Source organism: Nelusetta ayraudi, unplaced genomic scaffold (assembly GCF_046127955.1).
Source record: "Nelusetta ayraudi isolate G7.1 ecotype Tasmania unplaced genomic scaffold, CSIRO-AGI_Nayr_v1 ptg000076l, whole genome shotgun sequence".
NCBI classification, from domain to species: domain Eukaryota; kingdom Metazoa; phylum Chordata; class Actinopteri; order Tetraodontiformes; family Monacanthidae; genus Nelusetta; species Nelusetta ayraudi.
This window is the reverse complement of record NW_027466126.1, coordinates 1,028,129-1,053,147: the sequence shown is the minus strand read 5'-3', so window position 1 is coordinate 1,053,147 and position 25,019 is coordinate 1,028,129. Positions and strand designations below refer to the sequence as shown.

Here is a 25,019-nt window from a genome sequence, read left to right as displayed (position 1 = left end):
CCCTCGCAGACACTTCACCTTCCCTGGCCTCAGCCGGAAGTAGTCGCTCTGTCTCGTCTTCCACATCCTCTTCTTCTTCTTCCACTTCCTCCTCCGCGTCCCGTGCCGTGGACGGCCGGGAGGCGGAGGTCCGCCTGCTGCCCCCCCTGCTGAAGGACCAGGCCTGGGGGGTCCACAGCCAGGAGGCCTTCCTGCTCTTCTGCCTGGCCCTGGGTGAGTGGCCCCTGTGACGGTGGCTGGGCTCACACCTCCCACTGCTGCTGCTCCGTTTGGAGAGTGCCTCACTTGACTTAAAGGGGTAGTTCGCCTATAAATGATGGCTCACCCACTTACTGCTCTGGCTCCATTGGCGTTTTTTTCACTAGCAAAAGCTTCCATACTGCCCATGGGATCCATTAAGTGGTTTGACACCATGATTTTAGCCAAAATACTCGCCATGGCCTCATAGCCCCCAGTGGCTAAAAGGTGCAGCTAACGTTGCCTGTTTTAACCAGTGGAACTTCAGGCATGACCAACCACTCCTCTGCTAAAATCTCTTAAAATTGCCCCATGTCCTGTGTACTGTCGCATTCTACTAAAGCAGCTCCATCTCTGTCCAAGTTCGCCTATAGTTAATATTTTGGCCTTGGAACTAAGTTTCCAGTTTGAGCCAAACTGGAGTGCAGAATCTTCCAGAGAGTGTGGAAAGCACGGCAGGTCTCTCCTCTGCAGCCTCTCCTCAGGCTGGGTGGGGGTGGGGGGGTATCTGTCCCTCTGCGAAACTCCGGAATGGTTACTTGGATTATAAAATGTCACCAGAGCCTCAGTCCACAAAGCGATGAGAGATAAATGGGTGAAATATCAGTTGTGGGTGATCTCCCTAATAACCCTCCCCTCCCTCTTCCGTGGTATCATTTTCCGCTCATGCTTCCTTCGTTCAACATCTCGCATGTCATCGCTGCCTAACATAAACCACTGTGTGTGTGCACATGCGTTTTGTTTAAAACAAGCCTGCACTCTGCTCAAAGGCATCTCAAGAATGGACAGTTTTTTTTCCTTGGTGTTTATTTAAAAAAAACAAAAAGAAAACATAAAAAAAAAAATGTGTGAACGCTTAAAAACACCGCACTGGGATTCAGCTTTTGAGTTTTGCTTCCCTTTTCTCTGCTGAAAAATCTTGCATCGCTGTGAATCCTGTTTATGGTCAACATGTGGAATCTATTACTGGATTGTAATATTTTATTTTATTTGCGATTAATCCAGGGATTTTCTTAATCTCGCTGAACAAATTTTTGTACGTTCATTATCTCACATCTCCGTTTATCTTGATCTGTTTTTGTGCCTGTAAAAAAAAAAAATGTTAATATGTATATATGGAGACAGAAAAAATAGCTTTTTGAAGAGGTACATAAATTTGGCAGACCTTTTTTTTTCTCGCACAATTGCTTTTGGTAGAGAAGCTAAATAAATCTTAAATGACTCCAACGCTGGCTGGTTTTCTCATTGTGCACCGGGAAAAGGCTCACTTATCTCACCACTAACAAACCTGCCTCCCTGCAACGCAGACCTGTGATCAGGTGTTCGGATTGCATGTGCATTGTTGGCACGCCACAAATGAACGCTACAAACGCCACACAAAGGCAAGTCTTCCTTTAAAAAAAAAAAATCGGTGCGCAGACACTACAACCTGGTGTCTCAGGTCAAACATGCAGTCCCACTCTTGTCCCCCAGGTCCCAGTGACATCCGCCTTCACTGGCTAATAAACGGCCGCCGTCTGGCCTCTCCTGTCTCCGAGCACCGCCAGTCGCTGGGCCCCAGCGGGGTCCTCGTGAGCAGCTGGCTCCGCGAGGGCCCGCTGCTGAAGGACGCCCGCTACGCATGTGTCGCCCAGGCCGAGGCCGGAAGCGACGTGTCCGAGGTGGACCTCCACCTCACGATTGGAGGTATCTGGGCACCCGGTGTGGTCGTGTGTGCGAGTGGTCTGGGGGGGGGGGCTTAGGAGGTGGAGTGAGGGAGAGCGAGAGGTGCGCTAGCGACGCATGAAGGCCTGTTGTTGTTTGGCAGATGAGGAGAGCATTCCGACCAGGGATTTGAGCCAGTGGAGAGGCGCACTCACCGAGCACGAGCGGATGCTGAAAAGGTGGCAGAAGGCCTGGGTAGGTCCGTGCATGCATGCATGCATGTATGTATGTATGCATGCATGTGAGCGTGTTTGAGCGTGCGCAGCTTGACCTTAAACACCGCAATCTATACGTCCAAGGGCCACGGGCGTTCAGACCTTTTAAAGGCAGTTGAAAGTGATTCTAACACAAACCTAAAGCAAGTTGCTCGCTGCACCATAAACCATAAGCCTGCTTCAAAGTTTTTTTTGTTTTTTTTTATGTTGCTGTTCCTTCTTTTGTTTGACCGTAGAACTATCTGTTCCCGCTTTTCAAAAACTATTTCAGGCTTTTACATTAAACTTTATTTTTCTGTTCCACAAAAATGCGTTTGACATGTTTCGCTTACTGTTCCAGGCAAAGCACTTCCTTAACGCTCTTCTTTGAAAATAATCTCTCAGTGATTTTTCTTTTTTGGTTTAATAGGGAGTCATTATCCCTCCCTGCAAACAAAGATTTACTGTTGCATCAGAGTTCTCTTTCCTGTTCTTACTTATTTTAATCCATCTAAATTATTTGGCACCAGTAAACTTAATATTAAAATGAACACTGTCTTTTTCTTTATTTAAAACATGCATGGGTTTCTAATTTTGGATGTTCATTAAAAAAAAAAAAAAAAAAAGTTCTAGACGAAGGCAGCCCTTTCCTGACATTTCCAGACTCCCTCAAATAAAAATTGTTGTGTAGTCTTGTTTGAATAATATGAATTTCAGATACAATTTGGATAGTCTGCTCCAGTGGAGCAGGCCTGCATGATTAACTACCCAAAAACATAATTCATTCCTAGAAAACTGCATATTTAGGCATTGTTTTTGCATCACGTGGGACCTTTAAGCCACTGAAATGACTTTGACCTTTCATCATCTTATTGCTTGTTTTGCATGTCTCTCCCCCCTCTACAGGAAAGCTGTGACGGCCACTGAGCACTGAAGAAGTCACAAGCTTCAGTTGTGTTTTGGCTGAGTTTGCTTGTAAACATGGTCCTCCATCCAACTGGAGCACACGTTTGGCACTGAAGTTAAAAGACAGAATTTGATGTGTAAACATCACCTGTTACACAGGAGTACGACGGACCAAGGCCTGCCTTCTGCAGGATCACCTGCGTGTGTGTGCGATGACTGAGAAAAACTGAAAAGGAGGAGGTGCTTCAAGCTTGTTTGTACTGTTTTTTGTTTTTTTTTAAAGGTCATTCTGAAAGCAGCACTTATACAGAACAGTGACATTGATGGTAATTAAGTTTTTTTTTTTTGTTTTTTTTTAAGTATTATTCTAAGAAAAGTAGGACCTGACGAATATCTTAAGGTTCTTTAAATATTTTATTATTCTAATGTCAAAATGTTTGTCATGGTGTTAGATTATTTAGTAGGTTGTATTGTTTCATCCACACCTTACTCCTTATGTTGTGAGATCTAAAGAATGTCTTGCAGTTAAAGATATCTAAGACAAGTTTTTTTGATCTATCTGCTGGGTCTCTTGGACATCTCCTTATTGACTACCTATTTACCTTTATGAGGTAAAAAATAAATAAATGAGTCCTTCTTTGTATCTGCAACATCGACGCATCTTTGTTTTTGCTGTGTCCAGAATTGCAGATGACGCTGTGTATAAACCAGTGGCTTGTGTGGTAGGAAGGCACAAGATTGCAGCAAAGACACGTCAGCCTTTTCCACAAAGACACTTTCCATCATCTCAACTTTTGACAAATTTCCACTAAGTACTTTTCCTTGCGGTCTGATCTGATGTGCTCTAAAGGCCAACATTAAATTCTTTACTAAATATATGTATACTGAGTTACAACTTTGTCTCGCTGTTTTTTGTTTTTGTTTTTTCTTTTTTAATTAAAATTGTTAATATTTAGAAAAGAAAGTCAGACGTCCAGTATATAACTTCCTGTGGAGCTGTGGTTTTCAACACACTGTCCTATACTACCATCTTGTGGCCAAATATGATGATGAAAGCAAAATAAGGACTCAAACATTTAAATGCGTCACTGCCCTCTTTTGGTTTGGAGACGGAAAACATGGCTGTTGAGAAAAGTTATGAAGAAAATGGTTGTATGTCAAGAATAATGCACAGGTAAGATGTTTAAAACAAACAAACAAACAAACAAAACAACAACAACACATTTTTCTAAAACAATTTAACGTATATTTACAAAAAAAATAAAATAAAATAATATGAGCATTTAAATGGCCGGTCAACCTCCAGATTAGCTAGTCGTCGAGCTAACGAGGAGTTGTGTTTTTCGACACTGTGCTATGTATGTGTATATGTATATTGAGCTGTTATCCACAAATGAAACTGTTTTGCTTGCACTACGTTTGTCACATATCTAAAATACATACAGCAAAAATGATAAAATAAAATAAATAATGATAATTGCTAACATTTGGCAAAACGACGTTTAACAATCTCGCGAGAACCCGGTGTTTAATGACTAACTAGCATGCCTTTCCCTACATTTTAGTCCATCTCGTCAGTGCCATTTAACTTGTGTATATATAATTCAGCTACACATTGGAAGCCTAAAGTAATACTTGAATAGTTGAGTTCAAAAACGCAAAGTGTAAGGTGCACAAAAAACAAAACAAAACTAATTGTGCTTCGTGTGTAATATAGCAATGCAATTGGCCATGGTTTTGAGTCACTTGCTCACATGAGGTTGAAACTAGTGAAAATTCTTACCAAGCAGGAGAGGGGGGGAAATAATTATATTATATAAACAGAATCAGAATGAGAAGCACCTGTACAGATATGGTCCTTCCACTTGCAATACTTCTGCTGCACTTGCTAATGAACCATTCACAGAAAGCTCAAATGATACCACAGACATGATTATGAAAATAAGTCCTCAAGGCTGCGGATGTTATTGTCCTCACTGGGGGGAGGAGAGAGAGAGAGAGAGAGAAAAAAAAAAACCTCTTACATCACCGTGCTCTTTTCAAGTAGTCTATCAAATACGTTCCCCTCTTTGCTATTCAGTTTCTTCTACTTCATCGAGCTTTAAAATAGCACAAATACAATTGTGTAACCACAGGAAATAATGCCATTGTAATGAGCACTCCTGCTAAGTTGTGGATGTAGGGCAACAGAAACACACTGGAAGTACCATTTCTCATCATTATGATTAGGTTGTGTGTGTGTGTGTGTGTATTTTAGTTATATATATAGATAGTTCTTTTGTCTCTGCAAACAGAGATCCATCTGGTAGCTACATATGATAAGAAATGTTATACTGTAGACAGGTCAAGTGCTAGTGTAAGTTGCACAAGATGTCGCCGCAGTGGATGTGACGTGCAGCCTATAGTTAAAAAAAACAAAAAAACTCTTATTTTAAGTCCAGTCCTGTTTTTAGTCTTGTGATTAATTGACACAAGTTCATTGGAATTACTTCATATTTCTAACTCAATACATGCCAATAGATTCCTTCAAATGTTTTTGAAAATTGGAATTATATTGCAGGAAGTTATTTTTATTTCTTATTTCTTTGTTACATTGAAATAGGATTGGCACCATCAAGGTAAAATAGATACCCCCCCCCCCCCCCCCCCAACACCCCCCCCCCCAGCAGCTTCTATCTGCAGTGTGCTGCTCGTGGAATCCTTCAAATTGGATGAATATGCTGATCTGGTGAGTTTGTACAACCTGTCCTCATACATAAAAACACTAAATTACTAATTAGATGTGTAGGTGGTCACTTCTCACATGAAAGTGGTGGAAAAGGGAAAATGATAGCGGTGACAATGAAAATCACGGGTCTTGGAGGGGGGTGCTGGCTTTTATCATGGAAATTTATCTCATTGCATTTCAGTGGCGTCTTCATTTAAAAACAGAGGAATCATTTCCCGTCATTAAGGCTGAAGGACGCGTGTGGCGCCGCCTGTTTCCTCTCCCTCTCTTCTTTAAAGGGCTGCGGGAACAAAACAGAGCGTCCACCTGCTGCCGGAATGGTCTCTTCCACTATTCTGCAAGCCTCCCCTGAATGAGTCATCCAGCCGGCTGCTCATTGGATAAGACCATGCCATCCCAAGGGATTGCCTTGCAGAGGCAGAAAGGCCTTGCTTCCATTCACAGAAACATTGGTATGCCACCCTGCCATTTCATTCACATAAAAGACTAAATATTGCATGTTCTTATCGTCCTCTGCTCCTCTTTTTTTCGCCTTTTGTCTTTTTCTCCCGGCTTCTTCCAGGCTTTTCCTTTGCCTTGTCGTTTTTTCACCCCTTCGATATATATTTGAGGAGGGAAGGCAGACGTGCTGCCTCTTTTTTTTTTTTTTTTTCTATATTTGCCAGGCAGGGAAGAGAGATGTTGGGAGGGACTGCAGTGCGAAATCTGCAGCGGCAGAGCACGAGCGGAAGCTGCTTATGAATGAGCGTCAGTCTTTTGCTGTTGCTAGATGCTCCCGAGGACATTTTACATGAATGGTGTCTGGCTGCGTGCGCTCTTCCACCGCGGAGACAAAGATGCTGCGATGCCGCCGCTTTTACGGAGACTCGTGGGCTTTTTCCGTTGTCCTTTATCCTCTTTTTAACGACTCATGTCTGTGAGGAAGATGCCAATGATTTTGCGTCGTCGCCGAGTGTCGTTTGTTTAGTCCGATACGGAGCGTTTTGCTGGTGTTTTACAAAAGCGGTGGGATTTTTTTATTTGTATTTATTTTTTGCTCTTTACAGATTTGATTCACTTCAGAATGCTGGCAAAGAATCTGCGCTTGAATTTAGTAAGTTTTGTTTTTTCTCAACACGGTGCCTGCCTGTATATATTTTGTACTGAAGCAACAAGGTTAGTAATGAGTCATAGGGCTTTGAAAGTACATTGCTGAGAACCACGAGTGCCGTCTGCTCGCAGTCTGCGGCTTATTTAAATCTAAATTGACTTCATATTAATGATGTTGTGTTTTCCTCCTGCTTGTAGAAAATGGCATTTGCGTGAAATGTTTCAATTGAGATTTTATTCTTGAAGCCAATACGTCAGTATTTTGTCTAATTGTTGCTACGATTGGAATGGAGGCTGAGTTTTATTCTTTTTTAAATTCATTCGTTATCTTCCAGTACGTAGTTTGCGCTGCGTCTCCTTCTGCTGTAACGGCTTTTGCTGGTTTTCCTTTTATTAACATTATTATCAATAAAACTGGGATTTGATTAATGTGGACGTGGATTCGAGCAGCCAGTTATGAATGATTCAAGTTAAAGAATTAAACTTCCTCCTGCCTCTCATTTACTTTTCCCAGAAAAAAAAAAAAATCACTAAGCAGAATTATGGGGACTAAATACCAGATTGGGGAATTAAAAATTGATTGGTTCTAGTGTTCTGTAAGTGGGAGTTGTGTTTTTTTTCTCTCGCTCCTCTCTCCCCCTCCGACAGGAAGTGATTTGCAGTGTTCAGCAAGCCTTTTGTTGAGAAGGTTTTCTCAGATCAGTGAGTCATGCTTTAGCTCTGAGCCGGCAGGCAGGCAGCAGAATACTTGCTCTTCCCTCGCAGCATCCGCGATCATCGATAAGCAAAGACCTTTTTCGCAGTCCTTTCACTTTTTTTGTCTTGGATTTTTGTTTTGAAGGCAGATTTTTTTTTAAATTCATTTATTATTTATTTTTTTGGAGGCAGCAGCAGCAGCAGCAGCAGCAGCAGCAGCAGCAGCAGCAGCAGCATCACCGCTGGAAACCAAACAATCTGCACCACAACACTGGCAGCCTTTTTCACAGACCTTTCTCCCCTCCATCCTCTTCTTCTTCCTCCTCTGCCGTGTTTCCCGTGGATTGTGCCTCTATGTTTCCATCTGACGGATTGGATCGCAGCTCTGGATTCCATTGAAAACAGATTAGACTTTGGCGACAGCAGCATCGGCACCAACAGCAGCAGCAGCAGCAGCAGCGGCGGCGGCAGCAGCAACAACACCAGCAGCAGCGACAGCAGCAGCAGCAGCAGCAGCAGCAGCAGCAGCAGCAGCGGCGGCGGCGGCGGAAGAAGCCCTATGCAACCACCGCTGTAACCTCAATAGAGCAAAATTACAGTCAGGTGGCCTGTGATTGCTTGAAGGCGTTTGCCGCCTGCGCCGCCCGCTGCTATGTTACGGGAGAGGGTAATCAACGCGGCTCGGCCACGTTCGCCAGCGCGCCTGTGAGAGGCGGTGCGACGCGTTCGCTTTGGCGGAGAGACGGGGAAAGAGCAAGAGAGGGAAGGGTATGCTTCACCGTACCAAGTACAACCGCTTCAGGAATGAGTCAGTAACGTCCGTCGATGAGCTCCTCCACGGCCTGTCCATGAACCCCAAGGTCTCGGCAGCCGAGACATCGTACGCGCCTCCGACCGAGGTCCAGTCCTCCGCAGCCGCCGCCACCGCCGCTCCGGGCACCGACCACCTGGACGATGGAGGCACCACCCTCTGCACCCTCATCAACAAGGTGTCCGGCCTGAAATTCAGCAACTCGGCCGGCCTGCTGGGCATCAAGGGCCTGCCCTCGGCCGTCAAGGACCTGGCCGCGTCCAAGCTGCAGCCCGGCGGTGGCGGCGGCGGCGGCCCCGGCACGGTGGCGGCGGCCACGGCGGCGGCCTGCGGGGTGGGCGGCTCCCTGTGCGGCTCGGCCGCCCCCTCCTCGACCCCGTGCTCGCAGCTGGAGCTGGGCAAGAAGGGACGGCTGGACGAGCTCCAGCCCGGCCGGGTGGACTGGAACCCAGGTGGTGGTGGTGGACCGGTGAACAAGCCCTCCAGAGGATGGCTCCACTCCAGCGACAAGATCTCCGGTCCTGGAGTCACATACGTCGTAAAGGTCGGTGCCCGCTCCCGTCCTGTCAGTCCTCCTCCTTCTTTGAATTCCCTGTTATTCACTCATTCCCGCCTTTCTTTCAATGACTGGGAGCTGCCAGATCAGATGAGCTCGTTTTTTTTTTGGTTTTGTTTTTTTTTTTCCTTCTTCCCAGTGGCACCTCACAACATGCCCTTGAGTGGGTGTATGTTGGCGAAGGGAGAAGGCTGAGTGAGGGAGGAAAGCAGAAAAATAGACATTGAATTATTCAGGATTGAGGAGAAGGTCGGTGTTGGGGGGTTGAGCAGGGGGGGGGGGGGGACCAGAGGGAAGATCTGCGACGGAGGGGAAACAAAACAACAAAAAACAGCACCGTCGGGCTGTAAACATTTCAGTTTATCCTGTATTTTCCCGTCTGCTGCGTATGTGCAGCCGCTGCGTTTTTGCCTTTGTAACCATGGTGATGTGTTATTTCTGTACGTTGTGCATCCCTGTGCAGCTGCCGTGGCTTGCCGTACGGTGAATTGGAAGGGGTTGGGGGAGGGGTTGGGGTGGAGGGCAGAATAATAAAACACACACACACACACACACACACACACACACACACACACACACACAAAAACTGAAAACAAAAACAAAGCACGGAGCGCCGCGTTTGTGTCGCCGCGGCTCCGCGTGTCACGTTAACGCCGCTCAGCCGTCATACATCATTTAAAGGAGCACCGCTAGCTGCGAATGTCATCACGCCGACAGTGAGTCACTGGCACGGGGGGGGGGGGGCGAGAGGGGGGGGCAGGTGATGATGCTGAGCCACATGCAGCTCCTCCAGGTAGAGGGAGTGAATGAGGGCTTCGAAACAAAGAATGGAGCGAACCAAGCGCGCGCGCACGCACGGGGAAAACCTTTTTTTGTGTTCATTTAACGAGACGCGGCGCCTCTTCAACGAAGTTACCGCCGTCTGATTGGCGTCACATGACACGTGACGGCGAGGTGGCCCGGACAAAGCTGACAGTCAGTCAGACAGACAGACAGTCAGCCAGTCAGCCAGCCAGTCAGTCAGTCAGTCAGGCGGGCTGCAGCCAGTCTGACTTTGTGTTCAGCTGCGTCCGGGACGGAAGGGCTCGTTTGTCCAGCAGTCAGTGCTGCTGGAGGCATTCATTCACACTGTGTGTGTGTATTATTGTGTGTGTGTGTGTGTGTGTGTGTGTGTGTGGTGGTAGGTCAGCTTGGTAACACCCCCCACCCCTCCGCCACTCCCTTGCGCGGCCCCACCCTCCACCGCCTCCCTGTGGTTCGAGCCCTGTGTGTGTGTATTGAGTTCAGCGCGGCGTTGTGCTCGCAGCACTTTTAATTAGCGTCACGCGGTCACTCCCCGCACATCACGCACCATTACCCTAAAGGGACATTGATTGGCTGTGACACTGTTTACACACACACACTTCCAGTCCATAGATGCTATGTTTCTTTTTCTGTCTGTGGTCGTTTTTTTCTTTTTTTATTATTATTATTTTTTGGGGGCAGGGGGGGGTTAGGGGAGGGGAGGTAAAAAAAAACAAACAAAAAAAAAGAACAAATTGTTCTAATAGCGCTAAACAAAAAATAACAAACCTCTTTCGTATTGGAGATGAATTGTTGATTTTGGATCTAATTCGTTGTGACTCATCACTACAAGTGACCTCCTTCACATGCAAATTGTCACGATTCATGATGTGATCAACAGTCATTGTGCTCCTCGAAAAAAAAAAAAAAATTTTTTTGGTCGTTCGCTGCTAAAAATAAACCGCGCCCGCTCGTCATCGTCGTCGTCCTCGTTCCGACCTCATTGGGATTTTCTGAACCATTCAACCCTAGGCAGCATGTAGTCGAGATTTAACCCGACACAGACCTCATTTTAACCACCAGTTTGTTGCTTGCCCCAAATGGAATCATGAAGGGCTTTCACACTGGTTGTTGACACAGTAATTTGTCTGGATTTGTGACAGATGACGTGGACGTGTGCAGCAAAAAAAAAATCTGATTCAACCTTAATGTGTCGGACGGTGTACGGTGGCGCAGTGTTCAGCGCTTTGGCCTCACTGCAAAAAAAACTCCTGGTTCCAATATGGGAGCAGCAACGAACTGGTATTTCTTCGAGGTTTTCTCCCTCCTGTAAAAAACAGGTTGTGTCCGAAGCGGCCGTGCGCTCAATTCAACCTCACTATTTCATCAGCATAGCTCCTTTACCTCCCCTCTACCTTTCCTACACGGAGAAACGCTGCAGCTGGACCATTCACCAACAAATGAAAAGGGAGCTCCTGGCAATTTTGTTTCACAGGAGAAGTTTAAAATACAATCTTTTGTTTTAATCGCAACTTAACTGTCCACGTTCTTCTGTTAAAATGACTTTTATTAAGTTTATGTGTTTTTTTTTTATTGTGTGTCTCGCATTATGTCTTCACGGCACGGCCACCGGTTGCCTCTGCCAGAGGTCCCGACAAACATCACAACAGTTTTATTTTAGTTTTGCCCTGCTGAAGCTTGCAAACTTCAGACTGCGACGCTCTAAAAATAGACACCAATAACAAAGAGTCTTCTAGGTCAGAGCGCAGACAGAAGCCCTTTTTCTGGCCGGATGTTGTAATTTACAGGTTGCGAGTGTGCGCCTCTTAATGACGGGAACTCGTCAGCACAACTTGTTCTCGCTCGGCGCAAAATTAATCAGAAGAGGTGTTGTAATGTGAGTAGGTGGCTGGCGCACGGGCCCAGAGAGGAGCGGCGGCCGTCGCCTCGTGTGACACTCGTGCACTCTCCCCAAACATTTTGAACCGGCACTAATCGACCGCGTCTAGCATTTGACTTTGTTGCGTCGACGCGTCGTCTGAATCTGCACGTGTCCGAGGTCGCAAAAAGCCACTTGGACGTCACAGGCGGGGAAAAATCTGAATGCGACTAGCATGCCTTTGACACGAGACTCGTTTTCTTTGTTGTCTCTTTGCAGTATCTGGGTTGCTTAGAAGTCTTACGATCCATGAGATCCCTGGATTTCACCACCAGATCACAAATTACAAGGTAGGTGCACACAAGTGTGTTTGTTTGTTTGTGTCGTAAATGATTATGCACCCATGATGATGGAAAATGTATTTTTCTTTTTTGCTTGCACTGAGCCTTTAAAGAGTTGTTGGTCAGACGATTTCATTTATTATTTGAGTTGCAAGAAAACGAGCTGAAGATGAAGTTCAGTGTCTAAATCCTCTGAAAACGCACCATCAATAACTCGCTATGGCATTGATAAAAGTGTGTGTGGGTTGGCTGTGGCCGCACTGTTTGCGCCACGTGCTCCTCTAAAATCATTGAGCAGTGTGCAGCGAGGCAAAAAGCCCACACAGAGCTGCTTTATGTCATGTCCACTTTTATGCCTGACTTCCTGAAGTCGGGCCAGACTAATGTCAGGCTGCAAGGCCACACAGCAGCGCTCTTTCTGCCGCCGTGTGTGTGCGTTTGTTTTTCCTCTAATAATGAGACGGCCAGGCCATAAAGCTGCATGTGTGTGTGTGTGTGCGTGCGTGCATGCGTGTGCCACCCAGTTTGGTATGATTAGATATTCCTCGTTTCTAAAGCAAAACCAAATGCGAATGAATGTAATTCATTCTGGGTTAAAAAGAAAATGGAGAAATTAATATTTTTGTCTCTGTCAGTATGAAACTATTAATAGCGCCACCTAGAGAGCCAATCAGATTGGTTTCGCATCAAAGTGCTCTTTAAAATTTATGGGGGTCAGCACAGCCTCAAAAATGCACCCCTATGATTCTCAAACATGTTCAGGGATTCAAACACAAATTATTATTCTGCTGGCAAAATATGTTTTTCAACGCACGCAGTTTTCTTCTCCCTCTTTGATATAAATATAAAAACGACCCAGACGCAAATTAAAAGGGTTCACCAATGCAATTTCTGTTGCCCCCTCAAACACTGCTATTTTGAAACAACCGCCGCTATTTTTAAATTTCTGTTGCCATTTACAAAACACAAATCGCTTTTCCTGCCGCGCTGTGTTTTCATTTTGTGCCATCCATGCAATCAACATGTGAAGTGTTTAAAAAAAAAAAAATGACACAACTTTTTAGTCTCTCCAAAGTAACACAATCACCTCTTTGTTGCACGAAAACTTTTCTTCTTTTTTTTTTCAACCCCCCCCTGTTGTTTACTGAACAACAACAACTGTCTGTGGTCACCGACTTGATCCTGCTCTCCCCCCTCTCCACAGGGAGGCCATCAGCCTGGTGTGTGAGGCTTTTCCAGGGACCAAAGGAGCTCCGCGCAAGAGAAAGGTACGCGTTCGGACCATCGGACGGAGGAGGGAGGGAGAGATGGAGAGACGGAGCGATCGGGAGAGCCGGGTGCAAGAATTATTATTGAGCGGTACAGTAGCGAGGGGGAAGCAGGAGGAAACAGCAGCATTAGATATTCATTCACCCGTCCACGTTCTATTTATAGCGTCGCCTCTGTAACAACTTCTTCGCTCGCCCTTCCCTCTTCCGTTTAAAAAAAAAAAAAAGAGAGAGAGAGAGAGAGAGAGAAGGAAACAGAAGGAGAGCTTGTGCGCGGTGAGGAGAGATGAAGAGGTATGGGGCTGTGTGCGCGTGGGCGTCGCTCCGGCCCACAATGCATTGCACGCCGAGCGCGCAGTGACTCATGTCGTGCACAGTATCTCTGATCGGGAGCCTCGTGTGAGTGTGTGTGTGCACGTGTCCTCTTGTGTGTGTGTGTGTGTGTGTGTGTGTGTGTGTGTGCACGTGTCCTCTTGTGTGTGTGTCTGTGTGTGTGTGTGTGTGTGTGTGTGTGTGTGTGTGTGTGCGTGCCATGTGTGAAGAGTGTTGGGTGTGAAGGGAGGCATTACTAAAATGTCAGTGAGGAGTATATAACATGAAATGTGCAGCTCCACTCGGAGGGGATGAGAAGATGTATGAAGAGATGTGAAAATGTTCTTTTGGCTGCGCGACAGACGGCGAGGCGCTTTTCTGCTGCCGTTCTTTCTGATCTTCACCAAAATCCCACTGAAACTCCCTTTCACTATTAGATAAAAAAAATATTCACCAATGCTATTGTTGAGTACTTTTACTTCAGTATGTTTTTTTTAAGAGCAGAGCAGAATATATGGCGTTGCAAAATCAGCTCAACTCTGGTCTTTATTCTGTAAAGTACTGTATTATTCCTTCAGATGTTCACTCTAGTAGAGGAGCTTTTTTTTTTTTTTGGACGCAGCATTCCTGCCTCTCGATCTTCTATTTTAGCTGCGCATGTTGTATCTCTTTTGCTGTGAGTTGCGTCCTCTTTTGATTCGTCCACCGTGTCCCTCCAGCCGCCGTCCAAAGCTCTGTCCAGCATCCTCGGGAAGAGCAACCTGCAGTTCGCCGGCATGTCCATCAACCTAAACATCTCAACCAGTAGCCTCAACCTGATGACTCCCGACGGCAAACAGGTTTGTGCACCAAGCAAACAGAATATAATATTCTTTTGTGATTATAAAAAAAAGAACTGCCAGAAAAAAATACTGCCCTCTGTGCTCTGTGTTTACAGCAGATTATTAAATATCATGGTCGGGATCGAAAAAAAAAAAATCACTGCAATTAGATTTTCTTCTATTTCTAAGAAGGCTGTTCAAACGGACGGAAATTTGGAAACATGTGATCGCAGGACACTTTTCTAACGAGGTTATGTCTCTGTTGTGTAGTCTAAGCAGGAAGACAAATAGGAAGCATGTGATGCCACTTGCGTAACTGCAGTTACCACTTTAAATTGTAAATGGACAACATGCACATTGCTAAACTTAGTCATGCTTTTGCACGGTGCCGGTGCCGTGTGTTCTTGTGTCCCCGTGCCAGGAGGTGCTGCTATACATTTATCCCAGATCAACAGTGTTGACAAAGGATAACGATGAATCTTCCTATTTTGTTTTTTTAAAGAGCTGCAGACTATTTTTGCAGTTTTTTGTTTCTATCTCTCTAAAAAAAAATATATCAAAAATGTGAAATCCTTTTTTTTCTCCTGACAGATCATAGCCAACCATCACATGCAATCCATCTCCTTTGCATCAGGTGGTGACCCTGTGAGTATACATCACCTGCTGTACCATCTCACTCTATGTTTTGCATATTAAGGTGTTTTGTTATCCCTCATCTTATCTTTTTTTTTTATATTTTCAAGGACACGACAGATTACGTTGCCTATGTAGCAAAGGATCCGGTGAACAGAAGAGGTATCCTCCCGTCCTGTGCTGTCGTCTCTTGCTCTCTCTCTCTCTCTCTCTCTCACAGCATTTTAACTTCAACCTGCTCATCACAGTGTGTCATTTTGATCCCCGTCAGCGTGCCACATCCTGGAGTGCTCCGATGGCCTGGCCCAGGACGTCATCAGCACCATCGGCCAGGCCTTCGACCTGCGCTTCCAGCAGTACTTGCAGTGTCCCCCCAGCAAGATCTCCTCCTCACATGACAGGTGAGGCGATCAGCACACATGTAGCAGTCAGTCAAAAACATTTTGCCATGCGTTCTGCACATGGCGTTCTTTTCATCTCTCATGTGCAATGTGAAAGATTTGTCGCCCCTCTGTGGCAGCAAAAGTAATTACATAAACACTTTTGCAGGCTGATGATGCAGGCATAATTTAAAAAAAAAAAAATCAAGTCCAGCTGCAATTTATGTCGCTAGGATCAAAACCTCGCCTTGAAATGCTCTAATTGGCTCCTGCCCGTGTTCTCCTCAGGGTATTGAATATGGAGGAGCTACAGTGGACAGAGGAGGAGGAGGAGTCGGCAGAACACCCCTACTATAACAACATCCCAGGCAAGATGCCTCCACCTGGCGGCATCATCGACACCCGGCTAATCAATCAGAACGCTTCACCAGAGGTCTGCCAGGTACGGCTCAGTTACCGCAAGACGCTCATTGTTCAGGATTTTACATGTAAAATAACAGCTGTCTATGTGTCTGAATGTGATCAGATAGGACCCGGCTCTGTAGATCAGACCTATTACCAGGGACGCCACCTTGGGGAGAACTGGGGCGATGACAGAAAGGCCATGTTCATACAACAGGGTAAACAAACAGTAATGCTTTACTTTAAAATCACAATCCAAAGCTGAACTGACCTTGTGACAGAAGCTTTTGGCTGCAATTGTTTCTCTGCGGCAGGATCCTTTGACATAAGCTGCCTGCCCGAGGTCAAAGGTCAGGGAACGAAAACGGGAGAGATGCCGGCGTACGTGAACACACAGCAGATCGACGCCCAGGTGCTGGCGGCCCTGCAGGCCGAGGCGGAGAACGTGACGAAGGGCATGGCGGCGGGCAGCCCACAGAAGGACCTGTTTGACATGAGTAAGTGTCCTTCAGGTTCTTGCCCCCCCCCAGCGACTCCCATGTGGCACCAACTACAACAAGAGTTTGTAGACGGTTGTGGGATGGTGAAAATATCAGTTTGCAATATCCATCCATCCATTTTTGATACCTGCTTATTCCAGAGCGCAGGGTCACGGGGGTCTGCTGGAGCCTCTCCCAGCTGTCATAGGGCATACAATTCACCTCGCATGCATGTTTTTGGACTATGGGAGGAAGCTGGAGAACCCGGAGAGAACCCACGCAGACACAGGGAGTTCATGCAAACTCCACACAGAAAGGTCCCAGGCCCGGAATCAAACCAACAACCTTCTTGCTGTGAGGCGGCAGCATATCACTTTCAACAAGCGCTGCAGTTACTGCTTGTGAAAGATCAGCCTCATAAAGATGTGCAAAACTGTGTCAGCTTAGTCAGTAAGTTCCAAAAAACAAAAAAACAGACGAGACTTCTCATCTGGAATTTAAACTCAACTGATGTTTGTCAACATCTTATAATATGCTGGAACACTTTACCTTCAAAATGATTTTTTTTTGTGGGTCTCACAAAGTCAAATCTGTTCAGTGCACCCTCTCCGTAACCTTGATCATTCTGAAAACCTGCCTCTTTTATGGCCCAAGTTGCAAGTTGCCAACTCTTCCAACAGATGAAAGTCGCACCGCACCGTCTCCGATCTGCCCCCTTACTTCACGCTCGTGTCTTTGACCCCAGAGCCCTTTGAGGATGCCATCCAGTCGCAGTCCCACCCGCTGCCCCAGGGTCAGGCCCAGACCCAGGCCTCCGCTCTCCACAAGGCGGCGTCGGTGGACAACTCCAGCCCTCTGCTGGTTCGCTCGCTGGCCTTCAGGGCGCAGGAAGAGCTGGAGGGCCAGTCGTGGTACCACGGCGTAATGAGCCGCCGCGACGCCGAGAAGCTGCTGTTAGAGGACGGGGACTTCCTGGTCCGCAAGAGCACCACCAACCCGGGCTCCTACGTCCTGACCGGCATGCACAATGGACTTGCCAAACACCTGCTGCTGGTGGACCCCGAAGGCACGGTAGGGTGAAAGTCCACACTGGGTTTTCTCTTTTGGATAAAAATAAAAAAAAACATAATTACAGAGTGTGTCGTACAGAACAATTGTTTATTATTTATTTTTCTCTCCTCAAAGGTACGGACAAAAGACCACGTGTTTGATAGCATCAGCCACCTCATCGGCCATCACCGAGACAACAATCTTCCGATAGTGTCTGCCGGGAGCGAACTGTGTCTCCTTCAGCCCGTCGGGAGGAAACACTGACACTTGCAATGCCTGATGGGAAAAGGAGCGCGTCGGACCGTCTCTCGTCCAATCCTGAAACTTGAAGATGAACCGTGAGAACCTGGGAGGCTCATCGGGCCGGTTGCGTTTCCAGATGTTTGGCCCAGATTGTGATAACGGTGCTGGAGGCGCCGGAAAGATTTGTTTAAGCGCAAAAAAAGAAGAAAAAGAAAAATTTATAGAACTGTTATTTTGTTGTGACGACTGAAATGCTATATTTTTGCGGAGACGTCGGTACATTTGGACATAATATCTTGATTTGGTGTTTTGAAAGATTTAAAAAAGAAAAAAAGCGCTACAAATGCTCTTGTAGTTTAGACAAAGTGAAAATCGCACCTCAAAGAGGTGATGACGAGAGATATTTTAGAATAAAAACCTGAAAATTTTAGTTTTGTCGGTCAAGCACAAGCACATTTCTACAGGAGTCGTTGGCTGAGAGGGTGGGGAAACAGTTTGGATGAGCAGAAGCTGTTTGAATGAAATCCTTTGAGAAATTAAAAATGCTGAAATCTGAACAACGGCGTGACGGCTCACTCAGCCGATCACCTCATGAAATCTGTTGAGCGGGGATTAGAACAAAGTGTGTTTTTGCTTTGCAGTAGTCACAAAGTGTCGGGGAGCGAGCAGACATCCTTCATTGTGCTGTCGATGGCTTTAACGATCAACTTTTTTAAAGGAGTATTTTCTTGTGTCACCGCGGTCGCATGACTTAAAATCAGCCGTTCTTGTGGACATTGTTCGTAGACCTTGATACCCCTTTATTTGAAAGAGGTGCTTGTGTATGCTGACACTGTAAAAAATAATATATTTATTGCTTTTCAACCAGTGATTATGTTCTGAATTGGTTTTCTCTGGATTTCTTCTTTATCGGTGTGTTGTCACTGATTAGTTTGGGGCTTGCAATGGATATTCTCACACTTTTGAATTCAGTTTTTCTCAACTGTGAACTTTAAAAAAAAAAAAATTATTCCTGTTTCCACTCATGCGATGGTAAAATGAATAGCACAATCGGAACATTAGGGCCCGTTAGATCTTCTGTGATACAAATTGCAAATGTGTTTTCTCTTATTTTCCACTGTACCGCTGTAGAGACGAAATAATGCAAATGTTGAGTTACCTTGGCTTGCGCCAGAATCTTGGGATACTTTATGGCCACTAGATGTCACCACAGGAACGCTTGTTTCCTCTTCTCAGCCCGTTCCACCGCAGTTCTCTTTGGTTGCCCCGTCCTTGTTGCAAAAGATGCTGGCTAATGCTCTGACGGTTCAAAACTCCAAGAGGAGCAGGCAAAAGTAGTGGCGAATTAGCATTTTGCAGTAAACAATCAGCCTGAAATTAATGTAGATTGTCTGGGCAGTTTCCTTTGAGTGGTAATCTTTATTTTTAATGCGGCTGCATACGTTCTTTCTTTCTTTCTTTCTTTTAAATGCTGTCATCTCTAACTAGCATCACTACTTTCTGATGGATACCAAATGAATGGGGCATTGTGTTTGATATGCACTGGACCACTTCAGTTGAACCAAAATCGGCATGTGTTCAATGACTTTGACAAGACAGATGCAATGTAATATAACGTGCCTGTATTTTGCTGCAAGAGGGAGTGTACAGTACATGCATTTCACAACGGCACATGTTTTTAGCAAAGACCCATGCCTGGATTGTTTATATCTTTTTTTCCTTTTTTTTTTTTTTTAAGCAAAAGAAAAGAGACATTCCTTGATTCTGGGCATCATTTTTGAAAGGACAAGCTAATGGGCAGATAATATGATATTTTGTGATTGGAAGACATGAAGAGAGACAAAAAGAATTGGAATTATTGACATTCAGAAACACTTGCCAAATTTCAGTTAGTCTGTCAGTTTTTAGAATCAACAGAGATTTCTTGGGAAAAGGACGAAGAACAAGCTAAATTTGATGCATCAATATGAGAGAAATCTGGCATTCATCCCTATCTAAAGAGCAAAACTATTCAGAAACAGCTATACAACAGGAGCAGCACATTGGTCCTTCTAAGTATATTTGAATTGTAGGATACAAATCAAAAGCGCTGCCAGGATAAAAGAAAAAATAATAATCATGGCTTCTTCACAGATTTCTGTTAATGAAAATGTGCCTTTCATTTGTACAAACTATTTTTTTATTTCTCTCCTTCTCCCTCCCTCTCTTCAAAGTGCAATAGCTGATCTTCGATGGGGCATGCCTGCACTAGAGGTCGTGTTTTGCCCTGCTGCGTGTTGCTGCTTGAGACTCTTTAGCTCTTTCTCTTCCCCTCCCCCTCTTCTCTGTATAATATAAATGTACCATTTCCTGATCCTAAATATTAATCATTGTCAGAGGGGAAACACACGGAAAACCCACTATTTTGGAACAGGTTTAGTTTTAAACACCTAGAAGGAAAAAAAAAAAAAAGGAAAATAAAAACGACGAAACAAGTCCAAATGATGTTTACAGATTTAATCTTTTAGTCGGATGGGTTTTATCATAATTCTGTATGACTGTTGGCAATAAAACCGTGAATGTGTAGAATCTCAGTTAATGTCTTTGCTGTAATAAAAACAACACATTACTTTGTGGCGGTTTTTGGCTTGAGCCTGAACATGTCCAAATACTCGCATAAAAAACAAAATCAACACCTGTTGCAATTATTTTTTTCTTTGGTAGGATACCAAGCTCATAAAGCAAGTTACAAACACCACCCTAGATCATACATGCTTATTTTCAGTTCCAGTCCATGCAAACAGATCTCTTTACATGTTCTACACAGTGAAGAAAATTCACCACGCTGTAGATTTGCGCCATCTACTGGCCGTATTAGATACAAGGCACAACATATGTAAACCGTAGGATTTTGTTGCAGAAAATTATGTTGTTTTTTTCCCCCATGCATACCGAATGGCTGCTCATCTTGTTGCATCTAAATGACACTTAATTTGTGCCATGATACCAAGTGGAGAGCTCAGCCTAAAGTCTGTAGTGCAGACTGACTGAGTTACTTTCCTTATGGTTATTGCCTTCATGCTGAAAAAAAAGATCAAACAAACTTAAACTGTGTATGTGTAATGATGTGAGCATGTAAAATGATCACCTCAATGCACCTGCCAATGTTCCTATTTTAAGTGCTCTGAACTAAGAGGAACTTTACGTCATTAATTTTTTGTACGTGCGGTTGCAGGATGACGCTGTCGAAGCAGAAGCAAAACGGAAGTACGTCAAATCTCTCGGTGAGTGTTTTCACACGCACAATTTATTCATACACAGTGCATGCATAGCCTGCTGTAATGTTTTTGAGTCGATACAAAGTAACCAAAAAGGACTATTTACAGAATAATAAATATTTTTCTTACGGTTGCAATTTACATTAATAGGCTACAGTCGTCTACAATCATTATTCAATGCCATATGTCACATGACTAAATGCACTTCAATTTATTTCAGTTAAACATTCAGCTCTAATCCATTTCCAAGAGGTGAATGTTATTTTCTGTCAAGGCTAAGAGCACCATTTATTCACAAATGGTTTTCTGACCAAAAAAAAAAACGCCGTGAGTCTCAGATCATCAAATGCATTTTTTCCCATATGGTTTTTCGAGGTTTCTCCTCAATTAATTATTAAACGACCAAATTAGAAAATGCATGGCTCCCTCTGGGAGTTGGTGAAATTTGACCTGTACTCAACAAAGGGGATGATATTGATTGTTTAACTGAACATACTGTCAGTATGCATTAATCAATCTAATGCTAAGTGTGCGAGCTTTAAAAACAAGCCTTATTATGGATAATGCAGATTTGTCAATACCAGGCACAAACAAAAGCACCGGCCTGCAGCTTAAGCTTTGGTCTAACTTGACTCAGAGAAATCCTTCATGTCTTCATCGGTCACACCTCAGTGAGTCAGTAGCTTACACAAGGTCCATCTTCAACCTGCTTTTTTTTCTTCTTCATTTACAGCCTTTTCTGTCGCTCTCCAGGTCGACCTGAGCCACCCCTCCAGCAACCACTGAGACCTCCCCATGGGCCATCTCCTCGTCCTTGTCCAGCTCCCCTTCCCTGGAGCTCCGCTGGCTCTGGTTGGGGTTGTTTTGGCTGCTCCACGACTTGCTCCTGCTGCGGCTGGGCTCCAGAGACTGTCTGTTCCCGCTGCCATTGACAATGGCTTTTCCCCGGTAGCAGCAGCCACACATAAGACCCAAGAAGGCCCTTCTCATCTCCCGACTAGCCAGCGTGTATATCACCGGGTTCATGGCCGAGTTGAGCACGGCCACGCCGATGAACCAGTCGGCCTTGTAGAGGATGGGACAGCGGTCCGTTGATGCCACGTCCACCAAAAGAAGGACAAAGATGGGTGTCCAGCAGGCGATGAAGACTCCAACCACGATGATGACGGTGCGCAACAGCGACATTGCATGCTCGGAGTTCCTGTGCTTGCTCACCTTCCGGCTGCTGGTCTTGACCACGATGTATATGCGGGCGTACAGAATGGACATGGCCAGGAGCAAAACAATGAAAACGGTGATGCAAAAAGCTACATATTTCTTGGAGTAAAGGGGAAGCACAGTGGAACAATCCGGAAGGTTGTCTAGGCAATTCCATCCGAGGATAGGCAGAGCTCCGAGCGAGATGGCAACTATCCAGCAGGTTCCGATCAGCAAAAACACCCTGTAGTTCTTGCTGGCGTCGTAGGGCCTCATTTTGATCATGGTCAGGTGTCGCTCTATAGCGATGGCCAGGAGGCTGAAAATGGAGGCGCCCAGTGCGACAAACATGCTTCCCTCCCTCATGAACCACAGAATGGGCGTGAGGTGCAAGGTCTTCTCTCCAGACAGGAGGAGGTTAACCAGGTAGGCGACTCCAGCCAGCAGGTCGCACAGCGCCAGGTTGCCGATGAAGAAGTACATGCGGTTGTGAAACCTGTGGTTTCTCCATATGGCCACCAGCACAGTAAGATTCTCCAGGACAATAAAGCTGCACACCACCAGGAACGCAATGGTTTTGATGTCGAGTGTTCCGTCGCTTATGCCGGTGCTGGACCGGTGATCGAGTTTCCCTGTGAACTCGTAGTGGCGGTTTATCTGAGGATTGATCATCTTCAGGGGACTGGCTGATAGCACTCAGAGGTAAGAAGAGGAGGAGGACAGATCCACTGTGTTACACTGCAAGGGAAGATGTGATGGACATGTTGAAACAAGACAGCCGTTGTATTTGATTTGATTTTTTTTTTTTTTTTTTCTAAACGGAATCCAGTGTAACCATCTATTCCTATTGTGTTACAAAGCACATGAATCTTTTTACCGGTTAGAGAGAATTTATTGCAGTTCTCCAAGAACAAGCAATACATTCTAACACTTCAAAAAATATGGTAAACAAATTGTCAACAACTCAAAAATAGGTCTTTAGCAGGATGCAGTTTGTTTACATAACATTCTTGGACCAGTGCCCAACCTATCAGGAGCTCATTCAGCTGCACGTCAAGTTTCACCTATGGTTTTTACTAGGCACTCTGTCGGCTTTAAATTTTTTACGAATAATGCACGCTTTTTAAATAATGCATCACGATTTACCATGACAGCGCCGACGAACAGAATTCCATTAAAACTGACAGGAGCGGTTCACTTCTTCCCCCCAAAAAACTACACACACTTACCGCGGGATGCTCGCGGTGCGGCTGAAGCTGAAACTTGAAGAAGCGCTCTAGGAAACCTTTCATCGCAGGCGTGTAGGCATAAAGATATTCAAGTTGTTTTAAGTCCACCTCGCCCGCTCAGCTGGAATAGGGCTCGTCCACATCTTTCACTGGTCTCCAGACTCCGAAGTTTGTCGTCGACGGTTGGCTGGAAGTCACACCTCGCCCCTCCTCCCTCCTCCAAGCCGGGCTGAGTGAGTAGCGGAGAGGCTGGGGCGGACTGGAGGCTCTGTCTAAATCCTGAAGCCTGCACCGAGGAGGCGTGAGTAGTACGCCAGCATTGTTTTAAAACACATTTCATCCAAAACAGTATATATATATAAACAAAAAGATGTGACAAGTCATGTCGGTTCTTTTTTGCTCAACCATACGTACTGCGCATCACAGGTTATTGTCGTGTGTCTCCGTATTTTTTATTTTTTATTTTTTAAAAAACATTAAATACAAGACATGCCCCAGCATTTGATAATCATTTTAGTTAGCATTTAGTTCGCTTACATATTAACGTAATTTAAGTAATTTAGTATGAATTGTATTCCCATTAATGTATTTCCCCCCAATACAAGTAGACTAATTTAGGGTCAAATAATAAAAATGTTCGCTGGTTAGCTAGTAAAATTAGCAGCTAGCAACAAGATAATAGCGTAACTGATATGCCCTCGGACCATTGATTAAATAATAATAAAAAAATAAAATAATTCATCTTGTTCTTTCCTCTTTCATTTTCGTTAAACTTGTGACCTTCCAGTTTTACTCTTATCTTAACTATAGTCTTATTCAGTTGAAAGACGTCTTGAGAGATTTGAATTTGACCACTAAAAAGAAAGAAAATGACCAAATATAATAATGCTGTGTTAAAATAAATGAATAGATGAAATAAATGTAGATTACAAACAAAAAGAAATGACCCTAAAAGCTGAGGACCAAAGTGTTTATTAACAGAGTCAAGGCAAACATAAACACAGTTCACAGTTCAACAGAAGCCTATAGTTAGTGGCAGCTGACTTCCCCCTGTTGTGTTTGGACAAAAAAAAGAAAAAAAAAAGTGAGACAGGGAAAACGGGCAAGCGTACAACGCAGTGGAGCAGTTTAGGATGACCGCGGCCCATCCTTTGTTCTCATCCTCCCTGACTTCATATCCAGGAAGGATGGGCAGGGCTTGTAGAAAAGTACTCAACAGCCTGGTAGGCTGCGAGGCAGATGATGGCTCTTTAAAATAGACATGACCACCAGGGAATCTAAACAGCAGAGACTTCAAGACGAACCGTTGCTAAGAAATAAAGTTATCAGAGGCTGTAGCTGCTCTTTTTCAACAACAGTCGTCCAGTCGTTGCACACTGAGTAATCCCGTGTCCTATTTCTCAGTGGAGTTGTGCGCTACATGTGTGTGACTCAAATCCTAGATGTCTCACCGACTTTCTTTTACACAGCCCACAGATTCAGCTTTTCATTTTCTTCAAACAAAGCACATTCCGTCCTGTGCCACAGACCAAATCATTGAATAAGAGATCTCTTCCAGTGTCTGTCATTAACCCAAGGAATATTTTGTGTGGTTGAATAAACGACTGCGGTCTGGCGCGCCTCCATCGGCATTGTTGCAGTCACAATTCTCAGTCATTTCCTGCAGTCCCACAGTGCACCAGTAGCAATGGGAAAGTCTCAGAGAGAGCGCCACAGACTTACTTGCACCCGCAGCAAAATCTGGGACCAATCCCAGCGAGGCTTCGCCATAAAAGCAGCTGGATTAACAAACTGGGAACATGGTTGGAAAAACCTTGGGTTATT

At 44.9% G+C, this 25,019-nt stretch overlaps 2 protein-coding genes and 1 long non-coding RNA gene across 6 annotated transcripts in view; 2 read left to right on the top strand and 1 right to left on the bottom strand.

Annotated features, from left to right (window-relative positions):
- Nucleotides 1–5,487: 5,487 nt before the first annotated feature.
- On the top strand, nucleotides 5,488–19,244 carry shc3 (SHC (Src homology 2 domain containing) transforming protein 3). 4 transcript variants are annotated; one of them, XM_076043769.1, is made up of 15 exons: nucleotides 5,488–5,769; nucleotides 6,048–6,221; nucleotides 6,816–6,862; nucleotides 7,938–8,909; nucleotides 11,863–11,933; nucleotides 13,129–13,192; nucleotides 14,224–14,343; nucleotides 14,917–14,970; nucleotides 15,069–15,120; nucleotides 15,230–15,359; nucleotides 15,627–15,780; nucleotides 15,865–15,958; nucleotides 16,055–16,237; nucleotides 16,965–17,290; nucleotides 17,405–19,244. In XM_076043769.1, exons 4-15 carry the CDS (start codon nucleotides 8,325–8,327, stop codon nucleotides 17,531–17,533), a joined length of 1,962 nt encoding a protein of 653 aa, XP_075899884.1. In that variant the 5' UTR covers nucleotides 5,488–5,769; nucleotides 6,048–6,221; nucleotides 6,816–6,862; nucleotides 7,938–8,324; the 3' UTR covers nucleotides 17,534–19,244. The 4 variants fall into 4 exon arrangements, with proteins under 4 accessions (XP_075899884.1, XP_075899885.1, XP_075899887.1 ...); XM_076043770.1 differs by having other exon boundaries at nucleotides 6,332–6,862; XM_076043772.1 differs by lacking the exons at nucleotides 5,488–5,769; nucleotides 6,048–6,221; nucleotides 6,816–6,862 and having other exon boundaries at nucleotides 7,779–8,909; nucleotides 15,627–15,771.
- Nucleotides 19,245–19,387: 143 nt separating this feature from the next.
- On the bottom strand, nucleotides 19,388–23,389 carry s1pr3b (sphingosine-1-phosphate receptor 3b). The gene is made up of 2 exons (XM_076043773.1): nucleotides 23,196–23,389; nucleotides 19,388–22,704 (listed from the first exon to the last, which is right to left on the bottom strand). Exon 2 carries the CDS (start codon nucleotides 22,636–22,638, stop codon nucleotides 21,493–21,495), a length of 1,146 nt encoding a protein of 381 aa, XP_075899888.1. The 5' UTR covers nucleotides 22,639–22,704; nucleotides 23,196–23,389; the 3' UTR covers nucleotides 19,388–21,492.
- LOC142899882 (uncharacterized) overlaps nucleotides 23,358–25,019 on the top strand; it is a 52,090-nt gene continuing 50,428 nt past the window's right edge. The window contains exon 1 of the long non-coding RNA XR_012928819.1: nucleotides 23,358–23,496. This is a non-coding gene — a long non-coding RNA (uncharacterized LOC142899882). The remainder of the gene's footprint in view (nucleotides 23,497–25,019) is intronic.